General features: G+C 34.3%; 1 protein-coding gene across 5 annotated transcripts in view; it reads right to left on the bottom strand.

Moving 5' to 3' along the window:
- Nucleotides 1–348: 348 nt before the first annotated feature.
- Dab (DAB adaptor protein) overlaps nucleotides 349–22021 on the bottom strand; it is a 32775-nt gene continuing 11102 nt past the window's right edge. For 2 of the 5 annotated variants that reach the window (XM_065348958.1, XM_065348960.1), the window contains 3 exons: nucleotides 16988–17134; nucleotides 13356–13808; nucleotides 349–9345 (listed from right to left, as the gene is read on the bottom strand). In XM_065348958.1, the coding sequence (XP_065205030.1) occupies nucleotides 5410–9345; nucleotides 13356–13808; nucleotides 16988–17134 (4536 nt within the window). In that variant the 3' untranslated portion in view covers nucleotides 349–5409. The remainder of the gene's footprint in view (nucleotides 9346–13355; nucleotides 13809–16987; nucleotides 17135–22021) is intronic. The other 3 variants (XM_065348959.1, XM_065348962.1, XM_065348961.1) reach the window with 3 other exon arrangements.

The following is a 22021-nucleotide window of genomic DNA, read 5'->3' as shown; positions in this document are numbered from 1 at the left end:
TTTAAATATGCACTACACTTACCCTTGTGAAGAATAAATTCGAAATTTGATTTCATCACTTCCAAAAATAACAACACACGACAATTCTACTACCGAAATATAAAAGAAACTAACTTTCAGCTAATGCTTTACTCGAGGTGTCAAAATGATATAATCGTAAAGGGGTGGGATTTTTTTGGTGAGTCACGATAGATTATAGAAAAGATAAAGATCGCATCGCTCCTTATTTCAAGCAAGAATTTACACAGTTCACCACAAAGAGAAAAGATAAGCGTTATCGACATTCTTTTGCAATAATACCTTTTCCTACTGTCTGTGTCTATAATAAAAAATAAATAAAAATTCGAATTAAATTTGAAAATAATATATTTTCAACATAATATATTAATGACACAGTCACAAAATTAAATTAAGACAAATATAACGGCGTAAACATTTCTAAATAAATCGCTAAAACGTTTTGACATCGGGAAAAAAATCCTCATTATTCAAACCGTACGATTACAATAAAACATACGGTTTCAAAGCTTCTAAAAAAAAAATTACACGATTCACAAAATTAAAAACTACACAAAAAAAAGAGAGATAAAGGGAAAACAATATAATAAATGGACGATTAATAAATACAACGAGAAACAAACAGTGAGAGAGAATATGTTACACAAAAAAATAGTACAAGCACAAAAAAAACGCACGAGAAAAATACAAAATAAAGAAACCCTCTACAACTAGATGCGGTACAATTCGGTATCGGCGTAAGCTTTTTTAATTACACAACAACAACGCAATTTATGTACGTACAAAAATCTACAATATAATACATCTTATTAACAAGAATGATGAAAAAAAAAAATTCATATACACAATCATAATACATGAAAAAAAAGAGTATTACATTAGTATAATAAATTAGGAAAAATTAAAACAATTTTAAAGCTATCACTTCTTTCAAGTTTTAACATTTAACCCCAAATTATGTATTGATCGTTTTCCCCTTTTTTTTAGGAACTACCAAAATACCTACTTACATATCTAATGTGAAGTAAAGAGGATGTGTAGAGAGATGTGCAATTGCTAATAACGAGATAAATTACGAATAAAATTTAAGTAGCAATCGGAAAGACACATACACAATCCATCACCGGAGTGTTGAAAAATCTTTTATAAATTCTTTTTACATTTACAAAGTACTTGGCCTACAGATTATTAAATTAATAAGTTAATGTTGATTTCGTTAATTCACAACAAAAACAACGAGGTAACGTTAGGCAATCTAAAAATTACAGTGGGTAGGTAAATTTTATTCACCGAGCAGAAAAATACATACGTAACTCTTAATTTGAGATATTATTACGAGTGAATACTTATAATAATTTATTTCAGAGTGATATCGAAGGTAAACATACAAAATCACAATGTATATGTTCTGGTTTATATATGACTTAGAAAAAAAGAAAAAGAAAAGAAAAAGAAATAAGAGCTACCGGGTTACAAATTACAATACAATCAATCAACTTAACATACCATGGCAAGTTACCATTTTAAAGCTGGTGTACATTTTTATTGGTATTTTCGACTCGGATAGCTTTCATATAATATGCAGATTTATGGTACGATTAGCTGCCTGGTTGAGAGATCATGAAGATTATTGGACAAATTGAAGAATTAAGAAGCTACCATTTATCTGAGTAAGACATTTCTCAATGAAAATAAAACTAAAAATTGGAATTGGAAATCAAGAATAAATAGTCGGGGAGCCCGCTTAAGGATCTATTGAACCCCCCCTCCCCGGTCGATCATCTGGGACAACTTTTTTCTTAAAGAGGGAGTCCTAAGGAACATTTCTAGACCTTGTCCTCAAAAAGAAGGTGGCTCTACTTACAAAATGGCGGCCATTTTGATTGACAGGTCAGCCGAAATCGCTGATTTTGCGATCCAACATAGGACTTGCACAACATTTTTCAAATCGTACAAAGGTAGATCGAAAGATCAGGCAAAAATTCATCACCTGTCAGAATTTCAAGTGCTAAAGTGCGTTTTTTGATTTTTGGTGAATTTTTGAAAATTAAATTCAGGCCAAAAATGAAGGGAAAAATCAAAATTTTATCAAATTGACCAAGAAAGCTGGAATTTGGGATATACCCTATTTTTGACATGCCAAATCGATTGGAAACAGTTTCAAACAGTTTTGAGCAGTTCTGGAGCCTCCAGCAGATTTTTAGAAGTCGAAATTTCCACAAAATGTTATCAAATGGAGTTGGATAACCGAAATTTACTCTGCAAACTAATTTCAATACGCTACAACGTCAACTGCAGGGGGATTTCAAGTCGTTTTGGAGCCTCCAGCGACTTTTTGAAAATTACTGGAGCCTCCAGCAGATTTTTGAGACTTGAAACGGAGATGGAAAGTCGAACTTTATTCTGCAAACTAATTTCAATACGCTACGAAGTCGACTGCTGGTGGATTTCAAGTCGTTTTGGAGTCACCAGCGTCTTTTTGAAAGGTTGTATGCTATTTTGTGGAAAATTGAAATTTCCAAAAAGTAGCTGGAGGCTCCAAAATGACTTGAACCCACCTGAAGTCGTCTTCAGAGGGTGTTAAAATTGGAGTGTAGAGTAAATTTCAGCTTTCCATCTCCATTTGATGAAATTTTGAAAACATTTAAAATTTAGAAAATCTGCTGGAGGCTCAAGTAATTTTCAAAAAGTCGCTGGAGGCTCCAAAACGACTTTGAATCCACCTGCAGTCGACTTCGTAGCGGATTGAAATTAATTTGCAGAATAAATTTCCGCTTTCCAAGTCCATTTTGACGAAATTTTGTGGAAATTTCAAGTTTCAAAAATCTGCTGGAGGCTCCAGAACTGCTCAAAACAGTTTGAACCCGTTTCCAATCAATTTGGCATGTCGAAAAAAGGGCATTTCCTAAATTTCAGCTTTTTTGGTCAATTTGGTAAAATTTTTGATTTTTCCTCTCATTTTTGACCTAAATTTGATTTTCAAAAATTCATCAAAAATCGAAAAACGCACTTTAGCACTTGAAATTCTTACAGGTGATGAACTTTTGTCTGATCTTTCGATTTACCTTTGTACGGTTTGAAAAATTTTGTGCAAGTCCTATGTTGGAACGCAAAATTTGCAATTTCGGCTGACCTGTCAATCAAAATGGCCGCCATTTTGTAAGTTGTGCCACTTTTTTTTCGAGTACAGGGGCTAGAAATGTTCCTTAGGACTCCTACTTTGAGAAAAAAGTTGTCCCAGCGGATCGACGGGGGGGGGGGGTGCAATAGATCCTTACTAAAAAGGAAGAAACTCAATAAAAAATATATCTTTAAATATTGTCAAGTAATGAAATTAGAAAATGGAAAAATCCACATCAAAAATTGAAAAATGGGGTATCCAAAACATAAGAATTCGATTATTAATAAATTAATTGAATTAAATTGAATAGGAAGATTCGTTCAAAAATACACTTGGAAAATTTGTTCAAAAACTAAAAGAATGTGCTACGTACTTATTCAGATTTTCAATTATTTAAATTTAAAAATTTGATCAAAAACTAAGAGATGCTCATTTAAATTGCAAATTAATTAAATTGGAAAATTTGTTGAAAAATGTTCAATTCATAATTCAATTACTTGATTAATTAAATATTAAATGAAAAAAATGGCACTTAATTTTTAATTCTTAATAATTATTGAAAAACCAACATGTTTAAAAAATAAAAAATTTGTCATTTAATCACCGGATAATGAAATTATAGAAAATTTGTTCAAAATCTAAGAAATATAGCGATTCAACTTCCATGTAATTTGGAAACATTTTTCAAAAACTAAAAAACGTGGAATTTATTTTTTAATAATTTTAATTTTAAAAACTGACCAAAAATTTGAGAAAATTTTCAATTTTACCATCTTGACTTGGAAAATTTGTTGGAAAAAGTTGAATTTATTACATAAGTAGATATCAATCAAATATGTAGATAAATTTGAAAAATCAGATCTACAACGTTAAAAAAAGTGGCAATCAATTTTCATAGAATTGAAAAATCTGTTCAAAAACTAAAAAATGTGGAATTCAATTTTCAATTATTTTTTAAATTAAAAACATTTGTTCAAAAAATAAAAAATGTGCCAGTAATTTGAAAAGTTTGTTTGAAAATTGAAGCTAGTAACATTCAATTTCCAATGATTTAAATTTTAAAAATTAACAAAAAAATGTTCTATTTAATTAAAAACTAATTAAATTAGAAAATTTGTTGGAAAATGACGAAATAAATTTCAAAAATTGGTAACTTGACAAAATGATGCATTGTTCTCGTAATTTGTTCAAAATTGAATCACAAATTCCTAAAAATAACTCATTTCCAAAAAAAAAAACAACTTAAAGCAAAAAAAAAGGCGAAGCTAGAAATTAAATATTATGCCAAAAACCTCCACCTTTCTCAATTCAAGCAAAAATACCAATAAAACATCAACATCGATATCAGATCAATTTCAGTCTAGTAAGTAAGTGAATAAAAAGCTGCACTTTCGGAACACAAGACGTTATTTCAACACACTCAAAACAAAAAAAAAAAAACAAAAAACACATCAGCGATGAAGCACAACCACAAACAATTAATCACATATAAAATAAAAATGTCAAAGAATTTTTAACCAAACTGGTTACTAGATTACTTCCGTAGTGAAAACGGAATTTATACAAAAGCATCCCCGTACAAAGGATAAATTTTACGGAGTAAACTAAGGTAATGATTTCATTCGAAAAAATAAACGATTAGAATACTATGGCACATAATTTACTCGACGATTAATATCATCGAGTCAATAAATAAAAATCTTAATTCTACGAAAGAAAAAAAATAAATAAAAAAAAATTTGATCGATTGTTAACACTATTTGATCGTAACTAGTTAATCACACCTTAAGAGATTCCCAAATTAAAAATCAGTTCTATCGTAAAATTTCCTCGCTACAGATAAGAAAAAAAATTTACCATTTATACAATCGGTATAAAAGAGAGAAAAAAATAATAATAATACAAAGAAAAAAAACACACCAACACGAAAAAAAAAACAAAATAAAAAGGACAGACAGATCACAATAATATATAAAAATACAAACTTATCCACGTGTGGTTTTGGTTCTTTGTACATGAAAAAATAATGACATGACGTAATAACACTTCTACAAACACGAACACGAACAACGATTACGAAAGGCAGCGCGATTGAGTAAATAACGTACAAAAAAAAAAAAAAAAGAAAAAAAAATGCTCCATCACACCAAAATTTTACTAACTACTTTTTTCATACGACCTAATATTTTACCCATTTTATAAGTGATTCCTTGTTTATTCGACTTGATTACTCGGTTCTCCTGCACACGAGGAATCACCTTTCGAAATTCTCATTTACGTGCATGCTGTTCGGCGAACGTAAACGAGGTAAGGTCGTCTTTCCATTTGACACCAGCTTCGGTACCGGAATCGCTGGCGCTGTCGTCGTATTGCATTTTACTTTTGCTTTTGGTTTTATGCAATCTGGGCATGGTTTTCGATTCGTAGCCTTGTACGACGTTATCGTTGAACGGATCGTGACGTTGGTTCGGATGTTTGGTGGCTTTTTTGGGACTCTTAAGGTCCTGGCTCGGTTCACCGTTGCTTTCTTTGGCCGAATACTTGTACTTGTCTTTGGGTAATTTATCGTAATACGAGTCCGGTGTTTTCTTGCGTACTTCGACGTTCTCGTAATGTTTACTAGGTCTGTCCATTCGTTTGCTGTGCTCGTATCGGGTCATGCGACTAGATCGGGAATTACGTAAGCTTCTCGAGTCCGATGTTCCGGCGCTGAAGAAGACCTCGTCGTCGTTTCGGCGATCGCCTCCGCTATCTTTACTCACGTCGCTGCTACGTTCGCTGCATTTTTGTACGTCCGGTGGTGTGAAATCGTCTTCGAAGGGGGATTGTCGTTGACTAGACTCTCGACTACTGCGACCGGATTTGAAATCGTACGCTGTGTAAGGGTGCAGTTCTACGGGACGTTTGGAATCTGGTTTTTTCAGGGTGGCGCTGCCGTGGCGAGAGTTCTTTTTATGCGTAGGTTCTGCGGGATCGGTGTAATCGTACGGTTGAGGCGAGAAATTATCTTCGAACGGGGATGTTTGGCTCTGGTTACGACTACGGTTCGGTTTCTTCGAGTATACGGGCGATTTATGAGCGGCCCATCTTTCTTCTTCGGAAATACTCAGTTCGTCTTGGCTGTACGGTCTACGGTGGTATTTCTTGATGTAGATTTCTTCGGCGTCGTCGTCATCGGGTCGAAGTGTTAACGGTTTTCTGCCCTTGTCAGCGCTCTTTGGTCTTTGCGAGTGGTATTTTTTGGGCGGGTATCGGCCGGGTTTCGAGCCAGCGGATCCATCGGCGTATTCGCTATCGCAGGGTGATTCTTTGACTGTGTTTTTACCGACGTAATTATAATAGGATGATTTTTTCGTCGGCTCGACTACGAATTGTTCTTGGTAACGTTTGAAGAGCTGTTCTTCTAGAGCTTTTAGTCGTTTTTTGCCGAGCATCATTTTCAATAGTTTCAGTTCGTCTTCTTCTTTCTCTTCGTATCGTTTACCTCGTTCTGCGGTCATTGTCCAAGGAGGAGTTCGAACTTTCCTCTCGTCGTATATTCGATCGTCGTCTTTGACGTAGTCTTTATACATTTTACGAGTCTGCTGCCAGTCTGGTTTATCTTCCCAAGGCGAATGTTCGTCCGATTTCTTATGAGGCGAGAACTTCCTGCGATAACCTTTCTTCTTCAGTTGATACCTTCGTTCGCGATACGACGAAGCGGTTGGTGATTGCTCGGCGTCATCGTACAGCGAATCTCGATCACTCCAGCCGTTCTCTCGCCAGCTCGACTCGTCGTCCCAAGAACTGCCCAGGCTTTTCTTGGACGATTCCCAGTTCTCTTCGGAATCGTCGCCGTAGTCTTCGTCGTTACCGTCGTCGTCGTCTTCGTCTTCGTCGTCGTTCCATCGTTTTCTCGGCGTACGTTGCTTCTTAGCGGCGTATCGTACCGGTTTGGGATCTTCGGCCGGTTTCAGCGTGGCTCGATCGAACGTGAACTCGCCTCGTTTAGCTTCGTCTTCTTCCCAAGGAGACGGTTTAGGATGTTTCGCGTCGACTTCTGTATCGAATTTGGCCCAATTTTTACCCAATTCTTCGGTATCCGATACCACTTTGGCGTCGTGTTCGTCCGGAGTACAAGGCTCTTTGAGTGGTTCGTCGATTGGAACGGATATAGAAGGCGAGTTCGGCTCGGTTTTCGGTTCGGTGATTTCGTCTTCTTTTTCGAGTGATTTTTTACGATGGAATGCGACCACATTAGGAGGTTCGGTCGGTTCGGAGTCTTCGGCTTGTAGCATGTGTTCTGTAGCGCTATCTTCTTTCTCGCTTGACTCTTTAACGCTACCTTCTCCCGTCTTGGGCAAAATCGACGGTATCTTCCTCAACGCCGCGTATTTATCGTCTTCGCTTTGTTTTCTCGTATCTGGATCCGACGACGCAACGGTCGCCGAAGCAGCAGCAACTTCAACCGGAGGCGTTTCTCCACCATCTTCGGGCGTTGTTCTGGAATCTGGCTGAGACTGGGCTTCGACAATGGCCTGCTCGGCTTGGTTTTTCTCCTCTTGTTCGATTAGTTCGCGGAAGACGGCGTATTTGTCGATTTGCACAGTCGGTCCGGCCGATTTAGGAGGGAATTTCTCATCGAAGTTGGCCTTGAAAGCGATCCGGTCGTCGTCCTTGTTGGGTCTAGATTTGGAAATCGGTTCGGACTGGTGTCTGGTTTTGTTACACATATCGTTCTCGAGTTTCTGGCAATCGGCGTCCGAAAGTCGAGACAGGCATTCGGTCAATTCTTTGAGCGTCATTTTGGATAACGTGGAGGCCGGAATGCGTAACATCGAGGCGAGATCTTCGAATCCGGTGCTGGTTAATTGACTAAGTGTAATATTAAGCGAGGAAGGTTTAGGAGGAGCGCGTGAGCCGGCGCGATGATGATACTCGTCGTCACGCTGATCACGATACGAAGACGGTTTCGTAATAGGAGTAAGGTAATACTCCGGTTCAGAGGAGTAAGACGATTGCTTATGAGGTCGGTGACGACTACCGTAGTCTCGTTCGTTGTCATGCCCTCCGGACGAGAATTTCGGTTTACGAGCCGGAGCTGGAAGCGGAGGTATACGCATATCGCCGTTTAACTTCTGCCTGGACGATCCTAAGCTTTCGTAATTCTCGATATAATCGTAATGAGACATCGTATCGGACGATGGTCTAGGCGGAGGTTTCATCGTCACCGGTAACTGGAGCTTTTTAGGCGGTAAAGGTGGTGGTTGTGATGCGATTGGGCTGGTGATCGGTCTAGGAGGAGGTTCCGGTATGGATTCGAACGAATCGGACGATATGTCACCTTGAGCCGACGATCTAGCGTCCATGTTTCGTAATATGGTAGCTGCAGCGCTCGACGACTCTTCGGCGACCGGCGAGTCGTTCTCTTTATCGGTATCGTCCGCGTTTGACAATACTTTACGTAAATTAATCACTATCTTTTGTTTACTGGCATCGTCCGGAGGTAGTTTACTCCACTGGTTCTTATTCAACGACGAATCGTCGCTCATCGAGCTCAATATAGGTTTGTATCCGGACGATCTGCTCTGCGACGATTTCAAAACATGGTGATGGTAATTATCGTTCGTCGTCTGCGATGGTGATTTAGTTCGATTATAAGATTGCTGAGGCGATCGCCGGTGATGCAAAGATGAAGACGTTGTTGTACCGGCATCGTCGACGCTACGATGATGGCCATCGAAAGCGGCGAAATTCGCGAAACTCGTCTCGAACGGGTCGTGATGTCGGCGTGAATCGAAATACGAATCTTTGCTAGCGTCATCGGCGGCCGCCGACGCCGAAGAACCGACTCGATGCTCCGAATCCACCGAGTTATATTTGCGGAAATGCTCTTCGTATAGTTTTTGTTGGTCGGTCACCGTGGCGGAGGCGGGAGCTGTCGAGGTTCCGGAATGCGACGACGATTCTTCTAAAAACATAGATTTCGAGGAATTACCACCTGTAAAATACGTCGCAGAATTAGTTCCGCCTTCAGCGTCGCTCTCTACACCCACTAAGTCTTTTAACAGTTTCTTGGGCGGGTTTTTTAATTCTTGGAAGAAGTCTTTTTTATCCATATAAGGCTTACTTCGGCCGGTTCCCAACGGATCCAGTTCAGTAAACACGTCGTACAGGTCTTTCGCCGTGATTTCTTTACGTTCGAACGCCCATCGGTCTCCTTTTGGCTGCGACAAAAAAAAAAATACGAAAATTATAATTACGAAAAATACAAATATTGAAATAAAAGTAACTACTATGTAATGGCAAAGATTTTTTTGAAAAAATAAGCGAGCCAGTAATTTATTTTAGTATAATGGTCTATTTTGATTGAAAATGAAATCCTGGAAATATAAAGCTCAAAAAATTGATTTAAAATCAAAATAATTTTTTATCCTGACAAATAATTTAAAAACGACCGTATTTTTGCTTTAATATTGATTTGGACCCAGAGATATTGTTGGAAGAGGGAAAAGATCTAAAGGGACGCTGCTGAAGCTCTCTGATAAAAAAAATTTCATTCGTGCATAAATTCTGAATTTGTCGACTTCTTTCTACTCAAAAACGTGAAAATTTGATTCAGAAGGACATTAAAGAACACTTTTAACCTCATCATAAAAAACTAACAGTGGGGGAGGAGCTCACAGTGATCCCAAAAAAAGCCAGACAAACGCAGCGCAGGATTCATACTCAATTTTTTCCGAAAAAAAAGTGATTTTAGTAACCGAAAAAGTTCGAAAAAGTAATAAAAAAATGACAAAATGGCAGCGAAACCTAAAAAAAAAACCAGAACATTACCAATTAAAATTATTTGCAACTAAATGAAAATGTTTGCGCTTTCTGGCAAAAAAATCTGTAAAAGCAAGATTTTGACAATTTTATCGAAAAAAAGGGCTTTTTGTCAATTTCTGGATAACTTTTAGAAAAAAGTAGGTAACATTTTTTTTTTTTTTGCCAAAAAAAAATAGATTTATTTAGCAATTTTTGAAAAAAATATAATTTCTAAGTGATACGTAATTTTGGCAATTTCGTGCAAAAAAAACTGACAATGAGACTTGGATAGTATTAAAAAAAGTGTAAAATCTTCAGCAATTTTGGAAAAAAAAGAATTTGACAATTTTAACAAAAACTAGAACCTTTTGAGAATTGTTGGCAAAAAAATTACAATTTCCATGATTTTTATGAAAAAACGAGTTTTTTTTGCAATTTTATGGTAAAAAAACAAAATTTTGGACGTTTTGAGTAATTAATTTTTGGAAAAAAAATGAAGACTTTTTGGAATTTTTTTAATAAAAAATGCCCTCTTGTCAATTTTTAAAAAAGTGAAAATTGTTTACAATTTATTGAAATTTTTTTTTTTTTGAAAATTACAGGTAAAATAAAGATACTTTTTGGCAGTTTCTGGCAGAAAAAAAGGAAGATTTTTGGATAATTTGTAACATTTTTAGATTTATTCAGAAATTTTTGAAAAAAAATATAATTTCTAAGTAATACGTACTTTTTGGCAAATTTTGAGCAAAAAAAAATGACAATGAGACTTGGATAATATTGAAAAAAGTGTGAAAATCTTCAGCAATTTTGAAAAAAAAAGAATTTGACAATTTTAACAGAAACTAGAACCTTTTGAGAATTGTTGGTAAAAAATTACAAGTTCCACGCTTTTTGTCAAAAAACGAGTTTTTTTGCAATTTTATGGTAAAAAAAACAAAACTTTTGACGTTTCAAGTATTTCATTTTTGGAAAAAATATGAAGACTTTTTGGAATTTTTTGAATAAAAAAATGCCCTCCTGTGAATTTTTAAAAAAGTAAAAATTGTTTACAATTTATTGATAAAAGCAATTTTTTTGAGAATTACAAGATAAAATAAAGATGTTTTTTGGCAGTTTCTGGAAAAAAAGGAAGATTTTTGGATAATTTTTAGAAAAAAGTGTTTTTTTTTGCTTTTGATACGTACTTTTTGGCAATTTCTTGCAAAAAAAACTGACAATGAAACTCGAAAAATTTTGAAAAAAGTGTGAAAATCTTAAGCAATTTTGGAAAAAAAAGAATTTGAATATTTTAAAAAAAACTAGAATATTTTGAGAATTTTGTTAGCAAAAAATTACAATTTTTATGATTTTTGTCAAAAAGCGAGTTTTTTTTCAATTTTATGGTAAAAAAAACAAAATTTTTGATGTTTTGAGTAATTAATTTTTGGAAAAGAAAAGAAGACTTTTTGGAATTTTTCACATAAAAAATGCCCTCCTGCCAATTTTTGAAAAAGTGAAAATTGTTTACAATTATTATTTATTGAAAAAAACAATTTTTTTTGAGAATTACAAGTAAAATAAAGATGCTTTTTGGCAGTTTCTGGAAAAAACAGGAAGATTTTTGGATAATTTTTAGAAAAAAGTGGTTTTTTTTTTGCTAAAGTGATACGTACTTTTTGGCAATTTCTTGCAAAAAAAAAAACTGACAATGAGACTCGAATAATTTTGAAAAAAGTGTGAAAATCTTAAGCAATTTTGGAAAAAAAAGAATTTGACAATTTTAACAAAAACTAGAACCTTTTGAGAATTGTTTGCAAAAAATTACAATTTCCTTGATTTTTATGAAAAAACATGGTAAAAAAACAAAACTTTTGACGTTTTGAATAATTAATTTTTGGGAAAAAAATGAAGACTTTTTGGAATTTTTCACATAAAAAATGCCCTCCTGCCAATTTTTGAAAAAGTGAAAATTGTTTACAATTATTATTTATTGAAAAAAACAATTTTTTTTGAGAATTACAAGTAAAATAAAGATGTTTTTTGGCAGTTTCTGGAAAAAAGGAAGATTTTTGGATAATTTTTAGAAAAAAGTGGTTTTTTTTTTTGCTAAAGTGATACGTACTTTTTGGCAATTTCTTGCAAAAAAAAAAACTGACAATAAGACTCGAATAATTTTGAAAAAAGTGTGAAAATCTTCAGCAATTTTGAAAAAAAAAAGAATTTGACAATTTTAACAAAAACTAGAACCTTTTGAGAATATTGTTAGCAAAAAATTACAATTTTTATGATTTTTGTCAAAAAGCAAGTTTTTTTTCAATTTTATGGTAAAAAAAAAACAAAATTTTCGACGTTTTGAGTAAGTAATTAATTTTTGGAAAAGAAAAAAAGACTTTTTGGAATTTTTCACATAAAAAATGCCCTCCTGCCAATTTTTGAAAAAATGAGAACTTTTTCCAATTTAAGGAAAAAACGATTTTTTTTGAGAATTACGAGTAAAATAAAGATACTTTTTGGCAGTTTCTGACAAAAAAAGGAAGACTTTTGGATAATTTTTGGAACAAAATATCTCGAATTACCAATATTTTTTTGAAATTTGCAGTTTTCAACAAAAAAGCGGAACTTGACCAATTTTTGGGAAAAAGATGCAATTTTTCAGCAGTTTTGCTACAAACCGAGAATTTTTGTCAATTTTTCAGGGGAAAGAAAAATGTTGACAATCTTGGCAAAAATCTAGGTCTTTTTAAAACTTTTATGCGCAAAAAATAGGAAACCTTAGGGTCAGTTTAGGGGGGGGGGAATCAAGATTTTTGGGAATTTTTAGCGAAAAAACGACAATTTATACAATATTTCCCAACTTCTCGCAGTTTCTCCGAAAATAGACACCCTGTTAACATTGACTAGAAAAAACCTAAAAATTTGAAAAATTCGAATAAAAGTCATTTTTGCAAATTTTTTCATGTGAATTCTTTACTTAAAAACCATGAAACATAATAGGGTTCTTCTCATGAAGAAATGTAAAATGAATAAGATCACTAAAAATGGTCTCAGTCGAAGAATTTTTTACTGAAAAATTGAAATGGAGATGACTTGGGCATAATGAGATCTGCATTGAGGGAAGAGGAAGGGGTTTGAATATTCTAATCTACAATTTAGATAATCAGATTTTTTTTTTCAAATCCAAAGTCATACATCGCACAGAAATGCATCTCAGACCGAAATTTTCATCCCAGATAGGGTGGTTATTAGAGGGGGGGGGAGAGGTCTGAGCTCCAAAAATTTCAAAAACTACGAAAATTCGTCCAATTCAGGAGAGAGTTGTTTCAGCATTCTGATAGTATTTGAGAGATGAAGCATGATGAAGCACTTCCTACAGAGAACTAATTTTGTGAGAAAAACGACCTAATCAAATCCTACACTTCTACGCAATCGAGAAAACTATATTATTTACTTCTTTATCGGCGTTCTCGACGGCCGCAGCGGGCAAATTTTTCTCGCTGGAGAACAAATCCTGGGTTTCTTTATCGAACCAATGCAGTTCGGGCTGAGACGCCGCCGAAGACGTAGAGCCAACTTTCCTCCTATCTCCGGAGGCCGGCGGCGGAGGTAATTTCGCCGGAGGAGGAGTAGTGATGCACGGAGGCGGCGTGAATGAATCGCCGAACGGGTCCTCCTTCGGTAATGACGGAGACGGCCCGAACGGATCGGACGGCGTGAGTCTTTCCATCTGACTAAGACCCTGCTGCAGGCTGTTCAATTCTAATTCTAAATCCATTAGGTCGGCTATAACGCCGGCCGTTTGGGTTTTATTTTTTATCGTGCTGGCGCTTTTAATGGCCGAGTCTTCGCGCGCCACGACCGTACTGCCTTTGGTTCTCGAAACGCCAATCGGATCGTTGCCACTCTGCGAAAGAGAGAGAAAAAAACTTTTAATTATAATCAGACGTACGTATGCCATAAAATATACTACGATGGATTGCTGCAAATGACACATACTATAAGCTAAAATATTTTACAAGCTCTCTATCTATACGCTTCTACGCGTCGCGAACTTTTACGATATCATCATCGATTTCTTTATAACATAATCGCGCGAATACCATCGAATTTGTTTACTCGTTTAGTATACATAAGCTCGTCTCGCTCGTATACATCGCAGGAAGATTAGAACGTTAACTCATTCGAGTTATGCTACATACATTACACACGATGAAGTTTCGATGAGCTAAAAATAAACCCTTCGTCGATGCGATTTTTACACCGAACATCTCGTTACAAATAATAATGCCCCTTTTAGTACCTTCCCTTCGATCCCGTTTTACTCTTTAAACGATTGACGGTTTGGAAACGAAACAAGCGCGTCGAAAATTACTCTATATTTTTCGCGATAAAATTTTGACAGTTTTGAAGGCGACGGACGCCAAGATTACGAACATCGAGTTAACGAGTCATTTTTCTGCGGTTTCGATCGAGTCTGATATCTTCATTGAATTGGTATAACTTGATGACTAAAAGAGTTGGAAATTAATGAACATAAAACAAGTTCGGGATCGAAGATAAGCGTTTCTCGAAATTTCTGACAGTTGGTTTCTCTTTCATCTCTTTCCCCCTACCACCAAAACGTTTAGTACTAAAACAGCTCCGTGTTTTTGAAAATCGACTCCATTTTTCTTGAATGCAATTTTTAGGGTTCGATGAGACCAGAAAAAGCCCCATGAAAATTCGCCCAATTTTTTTCACCGAAAATATAATTAATGGAGCCAGCCTCTTAAAAGTCTGTACCCTTTTTTTAAACCTCCCATTATAGTAATCACGTTTCCATAACGTTATTATAACGTTTCGATTCCGTTATTATAACGTTTCGATTCCGTTATTGGACTTTTACAATACAGTTTTTTACCAGGTATTTGAGTCATTTTACTGTGAGAGTTACATTACCTATGTCCTATTGTCATGAAAATTTCAATGACTAAAATAGAGTTTCTTTAACGTTATTATAACGTTTTTACCCGTTATTTTATCCTCGCAGGAAAACTACTAATTACTCTGCTTTTTTAGCTACATTATGGTCATAAAATGATCTACTCATCGGAATAACGTTTCCATAACGTTATTATAACGTTTCGATTCCGTTATTTGATCTTTACAATACAGTTTCTTACCAGTTATTTGAGTCATTTTACACAGTTACATTACCTATGACCTATTGTCATGAAAATTTCACTGACTAAAACAGAGTTCCTTCAACGTTATTATACACTTTTTACCCATTACTTTACTGTCAAAGTAAAATTTCAGACCAATAATTCAGATTTTTTAGCTACATTATGGCCATATAATTCTTACTCATCAGAATAACGTTTCCATAACATTATTATAACGTTTCAATTCCGTTATTCTACCTTTACAAAACAGTTTCTGCCAGTTATTTTAGACATTTTACTGTTACACTTACATTACCTATGTCCTATTGTCATGAAAATTTCACTGACTAAAATAAAATAGAGTTCCTTTAACGTTATTATAACGTTTTTACCCGTTATTTTATCGTCGCAGGAAAATTGTAGACCAATTATTCTGCTTTTTTACCTACATTATGGTCATAACAATTCTACTCATTGGAATAACGTTTCCATAACGGTATTATAACGTTTTTGATCTGTCATTTTTACATTTACAGTCGCGTGACTAAAAATAAATTGATTCTAATAATTGATGTTTCAGTTGCATCACCGTTATAAAATGTCTATTGACTACAATAACGTTTCTGTAGCGTTATTATAACGTTTTTGAGCCATTTTTCAATTTTTACAGGAATGTTTCTGACTAATGATACTGCTTCTTCCAACAAAAATATAAATAATAATATTATTATGGTCATGAAATTTCCATTTATTGAAATGGTGATTTAATAACGTTATTGTAACGTTTTAGATTTGTTATTTTACTCAAAGGAATGTCACATATGAAAATGAATTGGTTCAGTTAGATTAATTTGAAATTTCTGACAAGTTATTCCAATACTTCAATTACGTTATGGCCATAGAATGTCCAGTTTCCACTCATTAGAATAAATGTTTCTATAACGTTATTTCAACGTTTTTGATCCGTTATTTTACCTACACATTCATATTTCTGACCAGTTATTCTACCGTTTCAGTTACATCATGTTCATAAAACTTTCAATCATTCGAATAACGTTTCCATAACGGTATTATAACGTTTTTGATCTGTAATTTTACATTTACAGTCGCGTGACAAAAAAATAAATATTGATTTGAATAATTGATGTTTCCATTGCGTCACCATTATAAAAGGTCTATCGATTACAATAACGCTTCTGTAGCGTTATTATAACGTTTTTGAGTCATTTTCCAATTTTTACAGGAATATTTCTGGCTAATGATTTTGCTTCTTCCAACAAAAATAATAATAATATTGTCATGAAATTTTAATTTATTGGAATAGTGATTTAATAACGTTATTATAACGTTTTCGATCCGTTATTTTACTCAAAGGAACGTCACATATGAAAATAAATTGGTTCAGTTTGATGTATTTGAAATTTCTGACAAGTTATTCCAATACTTCAATTCGTTATGGCGATAAAATTTCCACTCATTATAGAATGATGTTTCTATAACGTTATTTCAACGTTTTTGATCCGTTATTTTACCCATACACATGTTTCTGACCAGTTATTCTACCGTTTCAGTTACTTACATCATGTTCATGAAATTTTCAATCATTCGAATAACGTTTCAATAACGTTATTATAACGTTTCACATGCGATATTGTACATTAACAAGTGCGCCTGACAAAAATACTTGAAATCGGGAATGCTTTGGTAGGTTAAATTTCTATCTGAGTAACGTTTCCATTCAGTTACAGTTATGTTACCATTACGTTTCTGTTACGGTTTCTCTCTCTTTTAAAGTTTTTGTCAATTTTCATCGCTCATTTCGTTATGTCTAAGTACATTGTCCAAGTGTTCTTACTTTCATTCAATAACACCCATTTATAACAATTACATAAAATGAAATATAAATTCAAAATTGCCTTGGGCAAAATAATACTCGTACCTTAGACGAAGACGCCGAAATGGAATCCAGGAAAAACGAGCTACCGTATTTCAACTGATGCTGTTCGATGTTCTGCTTGGCCATTTCAACTTCTCTCTTTTTCAATTCATAAACAGCTTGAAATAAATCTCGCATTGCCATAACGACCTGAAATTTGTGCCAAAAATCAGTAAATATATAACTCGTAACGTTATTACAATCCGTTCTCCCTTGCGGAGGTTATATTTGCGTAGAAGAAGAAGAATGAAAATTCACGGTTAATTGGTTCGACTCTCGTAGCACATGGTTATGTAGCATAATCGTAATGGATTCCTTTCGTTTGCGAAACACATCCGCTGAGCCCGAGTCGTATAAATCATCGGAAAAGTTCTCAAATATTCGAGTTCATATAGCAAACAGAAGGAGGTATTTCGATTGATTACTCAATCTATATAAATTATCCGAGTGAAAACATTTCTCCTGCAATTTCGTATTCATCCAGTTTGTCGTCTCTCAAGGCTAAAAAGCTGATGGAAAAAAACTTTTGTCGAATTCGTTTCAGAAATTACAAAGTAGGTGGGTTTTGTAAGGATTTACTTTCAATTAATTTTTTATTCCAAAGGTTTCCCAAATAAATACAAATACTCGGATAGCGAGAAATTATAGTCGAGTAAGATTTTTCCATCGATCGATCCAACCTTCCATCATATTTTTACCTCACCTGCGTGGTACCTACCGACGCAATTAAGAGAAGCACTGTACCGACTAAATGGCCAACATCTTTAAAATCGTATTTCGTATTTTCTTATTTTTTTTTATTTTTATAGAATTCTAAACAGAATGATGACTTCCTAATCTAATTTGCAAGCTATAAACGGGCCTGACAAAATTTCTTGTAGAAAAACGTTTTCTATTAATTTAATGTTTCCTCTTCTTTCGTCTCCACCTTACTTGGCCTTCTCTTCACTTCCTTTCATTAAACGATGAACTCGGTCGTTGGAACGAAGATTAAGTGCATTAGACTAATGTACCAAATTCAGGATATTTTTCTACTTCTCTCTTTTTCTTTTTAAAAGCCACATCGTGTTAGTTACACAGGACGAATTTTTTCTTCGTTTCATGATGAGAATTTTAAGAAAAACGCACAGTAAACTTTGTTAGAGCAGAAACATAATTTGGAAACGCCGAAAAGAATACGAAAAACTGAACATTTTAGTTTAGTTTTCAGCTAAAATTTCATTAAAATGAATAATAATGTGTTTTTCACAAAATTTTTGCATCAATTTAACTAATTATTCTCACATTTTAATTTTTGAGTAATTTTCATGATATTATGTAATTTTAGCTGAATAATTAATTTATGCATCAGAGGATGAAAATTACAAATTAAGCAAATACTACACAAAATAATGTAGTATACTGTTTAGTTGAAAATATGATATCACAAATGATAATACTTGGAATATTGATTCATTTTTTTCCGCTAATTTAAATTCCTTACGAAAGGGTAACCGGCATCGGCAGGAGAAAATGTCATTGACTTTTGACCTATTGCTTTTCCTTTAGCTCGCGTTACGCTTTACCACGTTTGCTAAAAATGCTGCATAAGTTCTGCTTTGTATTCATTCAAAGGCCGCTTTTATTCCAAGAAAATCACACCGCAAAATTTGCTTTCAACGAAAATTCCGAGCATAGACTATACAAGTTTCACGTTTCCCATTCTCTTTCTCGCTTTTTTCCACCATTGTCCTTCTCACATAGTTTTACGTCTTTCCCTATTGTTTCAGTACAACAATCGAGTATTCACTGTACCTACATATACAGGACAAAACAAAGTGATTTTCAGAAGGATTTAGGATTTACAGAAATTCACAACAGGTATTTCGGAAATACCAACGCTGTTTTCGAAAGTACAAGCGTTATAATGAAAAAAACCCTGCTGTAAGTAAAAAATAATAAAAAAAAAGATTTTTGGCAAATATTTTAAACGTCGATGTTTCGATTTTCTGATGTCTTTGGACATTCCAAGATTCTTTTCGGATGAGGCGTTCTGAAAAACACCTTCATTTGTCGTTTCAATGTTTCATTTGCAGGGCATTTTTCAAACTTTCGATAACTTTTTTTTGGGGAGGGGGAGGGGGAGGGGGAGAATAAAAATTATACGCGTCAATTGTTCACTTTTATAACGTGACAAAATTTAAAGTTGTGTGATTGATTTTTTTGTAGAAAACCGCATTTTAATTTTTTTAAATGGGTGATGGGGGGGGGGGAGACCGTCAAAGCGAAGTAGAAAAATCAAAAAAAATCTTCGAATTAATTTATAATTAATTTTATACAATCACTATGCTTTAGACGTTTTCTTTTTAACAATAAAAGCATTAAATTTATAGATACGTAATAAATGAAAAAAAAAACAATCGTGTAGCTTCAAAAATTCCTCAGATTAGACTCTGCAGTCTGCAGAAAATTGAAAAAAGTTGGTCAGGAAAATCATTTCTTTGAAAGAATCACATCTAATGAGGGCTCATGAAGTGCTCAGAGAGCTCGTATCAAAAAAATAAGTTGAAATTCGGAATCAGAGCTATCGAAAGCATAACAAACGATATGTTTGATTCTCAATTTTAAAAAATCGAAATTCTGCTAAAATGGGGAGGGGGAGGGGAGATGTAGGTACTCGAATACCGAGATACTAAAAATGAAAAATATTCAGATAGGTGAAAAGATATACAAATTGAATTTTTTCCAAATTTTTAAATGGTAGGTAGCTCTGAATTTGGCCTACATTTTTGAAAATTGAGCTTTTCCCAGACAAATTCGACTTTGAACTTTCAAAATTCTTTAAAAATAATTTTGAATCTCAATTTGTTTCTCTTTAAAACCGAGTAAACGAATTCGCCTCAGCTTCCAAGTTAATCGAGCGACAAAATTTTTTCAAACATTTTTCAAAACTCATTACAAGTCATTAGGTACCTACGTAGAAAACGGCTGAACTGATTTCGATGACATTTGAAATCTCACAAAGCCTCTTCCATTCCTAACAAATCGTTCATTAATAAGTGAATCTGTTTTCAAACGAATTGTTTACATACGAATTGATTCATTTCTCAGTGAATTGTTCGTGAAAGTATTAATTAATTCAAGGGAATCATTCATGAACGAATTGATTAATTTTTTGAAAGAACCATTCGCGAACGAATTGATCAATTCGTCAATTTATGAATCAATTCGTTCGAGAATGATTCACCAAAAATTATGCAATTCGTTCGCGAATGATTCGCCAAAAATTATTCAATTCGTTCGCGAATGATTCGCCAAAAATTAAGTAAATGAATCGATTCGTTCGCAAACGAGTCACTTATACAAATCAATTCGTTCGCGAATGATTCGCCAAAAATTATTCAATTCGTTCGTGAATGATTCACCAACTATCAATCAACTCGTTCACGAATGATTCACCTAGAAATCGATCAATTTGTTCAATCGCCAATCGGTTGTGAATGATTCGATTCAATTCACTTCGCTTGAAAAGATATCAATTCTTATACTACAATGACTTCACAAAAATCGAATCAATCGTAAATTAATTGATCCTTTTGCGAATGATTCACCAAGAAATCAATCAATTTATTTAATCAACAATCGTTTGTAAATGATTCGATTCTATTGTAAATAGATCTATTTGCTGTACAAATGTTTCAAAAAAAGTGAATCAATTCGTTCATAAAAGATTTTTGTTTGAAGAAAAGTCGGTCTTTTGAGTGTTTTTTGAATTTAAAAGCACAGTCTCCATTTTTTCCGAAAACAGGTAGCATTCAAGAGGTGCAATTTGAGATGTTGAAACGAACGGTGTAATCGGTTTTTTGATTTGATCCCCCGCTAATCCCCCCCTTCAAGTACTTGAAAAGTGGAGGTCAAACGCGATTTTATTACTGATTATTACTTCCCACCCTGAAACAAGTAGATTTAGCTTGTATTTCAATCTCTACCCCTCCCCCTTTCCCAAAAGAAGTACCTCCAATATTGAAAACTCCTCCCCCCACCTTAAATATTGTTCTTACTTTACTAGAAAAAAATCATGAAATGAAAGTTGTTCCTTGAAAAATGTCCTATATTTTGGTTCTTACAAAATTTTCATTTGACGCCATTCTCTAGTCCCAAATTTCCAAAAATCATTTCTAAAAAAAAAGCCTAAATCGCGTTTTCACGAAAAATTTGTAATTTGGAAGCGTGCTTAGAACTAAGTACTATTCATTTTTCTTTCACCCCTTGAAAACAAAGAATATACTGTAGCAGCCTTTTTGGATATCCATCAAGCATTTGATTCATTCTGGCACACTGGTCTAATACACAAAATTGCTAAAATACTTCCACCGGCTCTAACCAAAATCATTACAATATCTTTCCTTCACAACCGTTCATTTATCATCAGAATTAATCAATCATGTTTAACAGTGAGAAAAATATTGCAAGGTGTACCTCAAGGAGCTGTCCTCAGTCCACCGTTGTTCTCATTTTACTGCGGTGATATATTTGATGATATTCCTACTCATAATACAAGCAGGCCTGGACCCACCCACCGAGTTACTGAGAAAATCTTGGTGGACCGCGACGTATTTGGGCCGATGAGGTAAAAACTGGGCCACTTAAAAAATTGCTGAATAAATTTTTATACTCACGTGTTCTGCACTTTAAAAAATGGGAGAAAAAAATTTGGCCGATTAATTGAGGAGCTCAAAATTAGGGGCGCTAAAATGGGATATCTTGGTGGGCCATGTGGTCTTGGGTCTGGCCCTGCATACAAGCAGAGCTGTGGGAACAAAACGATCCCAAAACCGGAACTGATAAAATCCCGATACAAATCCGATCCCAAAACCAATCCCAAAACCAAAATTGTTATTTTTCTTGATCCCAAAACCAAAAAAATCCTGAAACCGATATAATTTTGAACCTGAAACAATCCCAGAACCGAAACAAAATCTTTCCGGTATTAGGAGTTCAATTTTTGCTTCTTTTCCGCGATTTTTTTTTTCAAATGGTAATTTTTCATCATTTATT

Source organism: Planococcus citri, chromosome 2 (genome assembly GCF_950023065.1).
Source record: "Planococcus citri chromosome 2, ihPlaCitr1.1, whole genome shotgun sequence".
NCBI classification, from domain to species: Eukaryota; Metazoa; Arthropoda; class Insecta; order Hemiptera; family Pseudococcidae; genus Planococcus; species Planococcus citri.
This window is presented reverse-complemented; position numbering and strand designations above follow the sequence as displayed.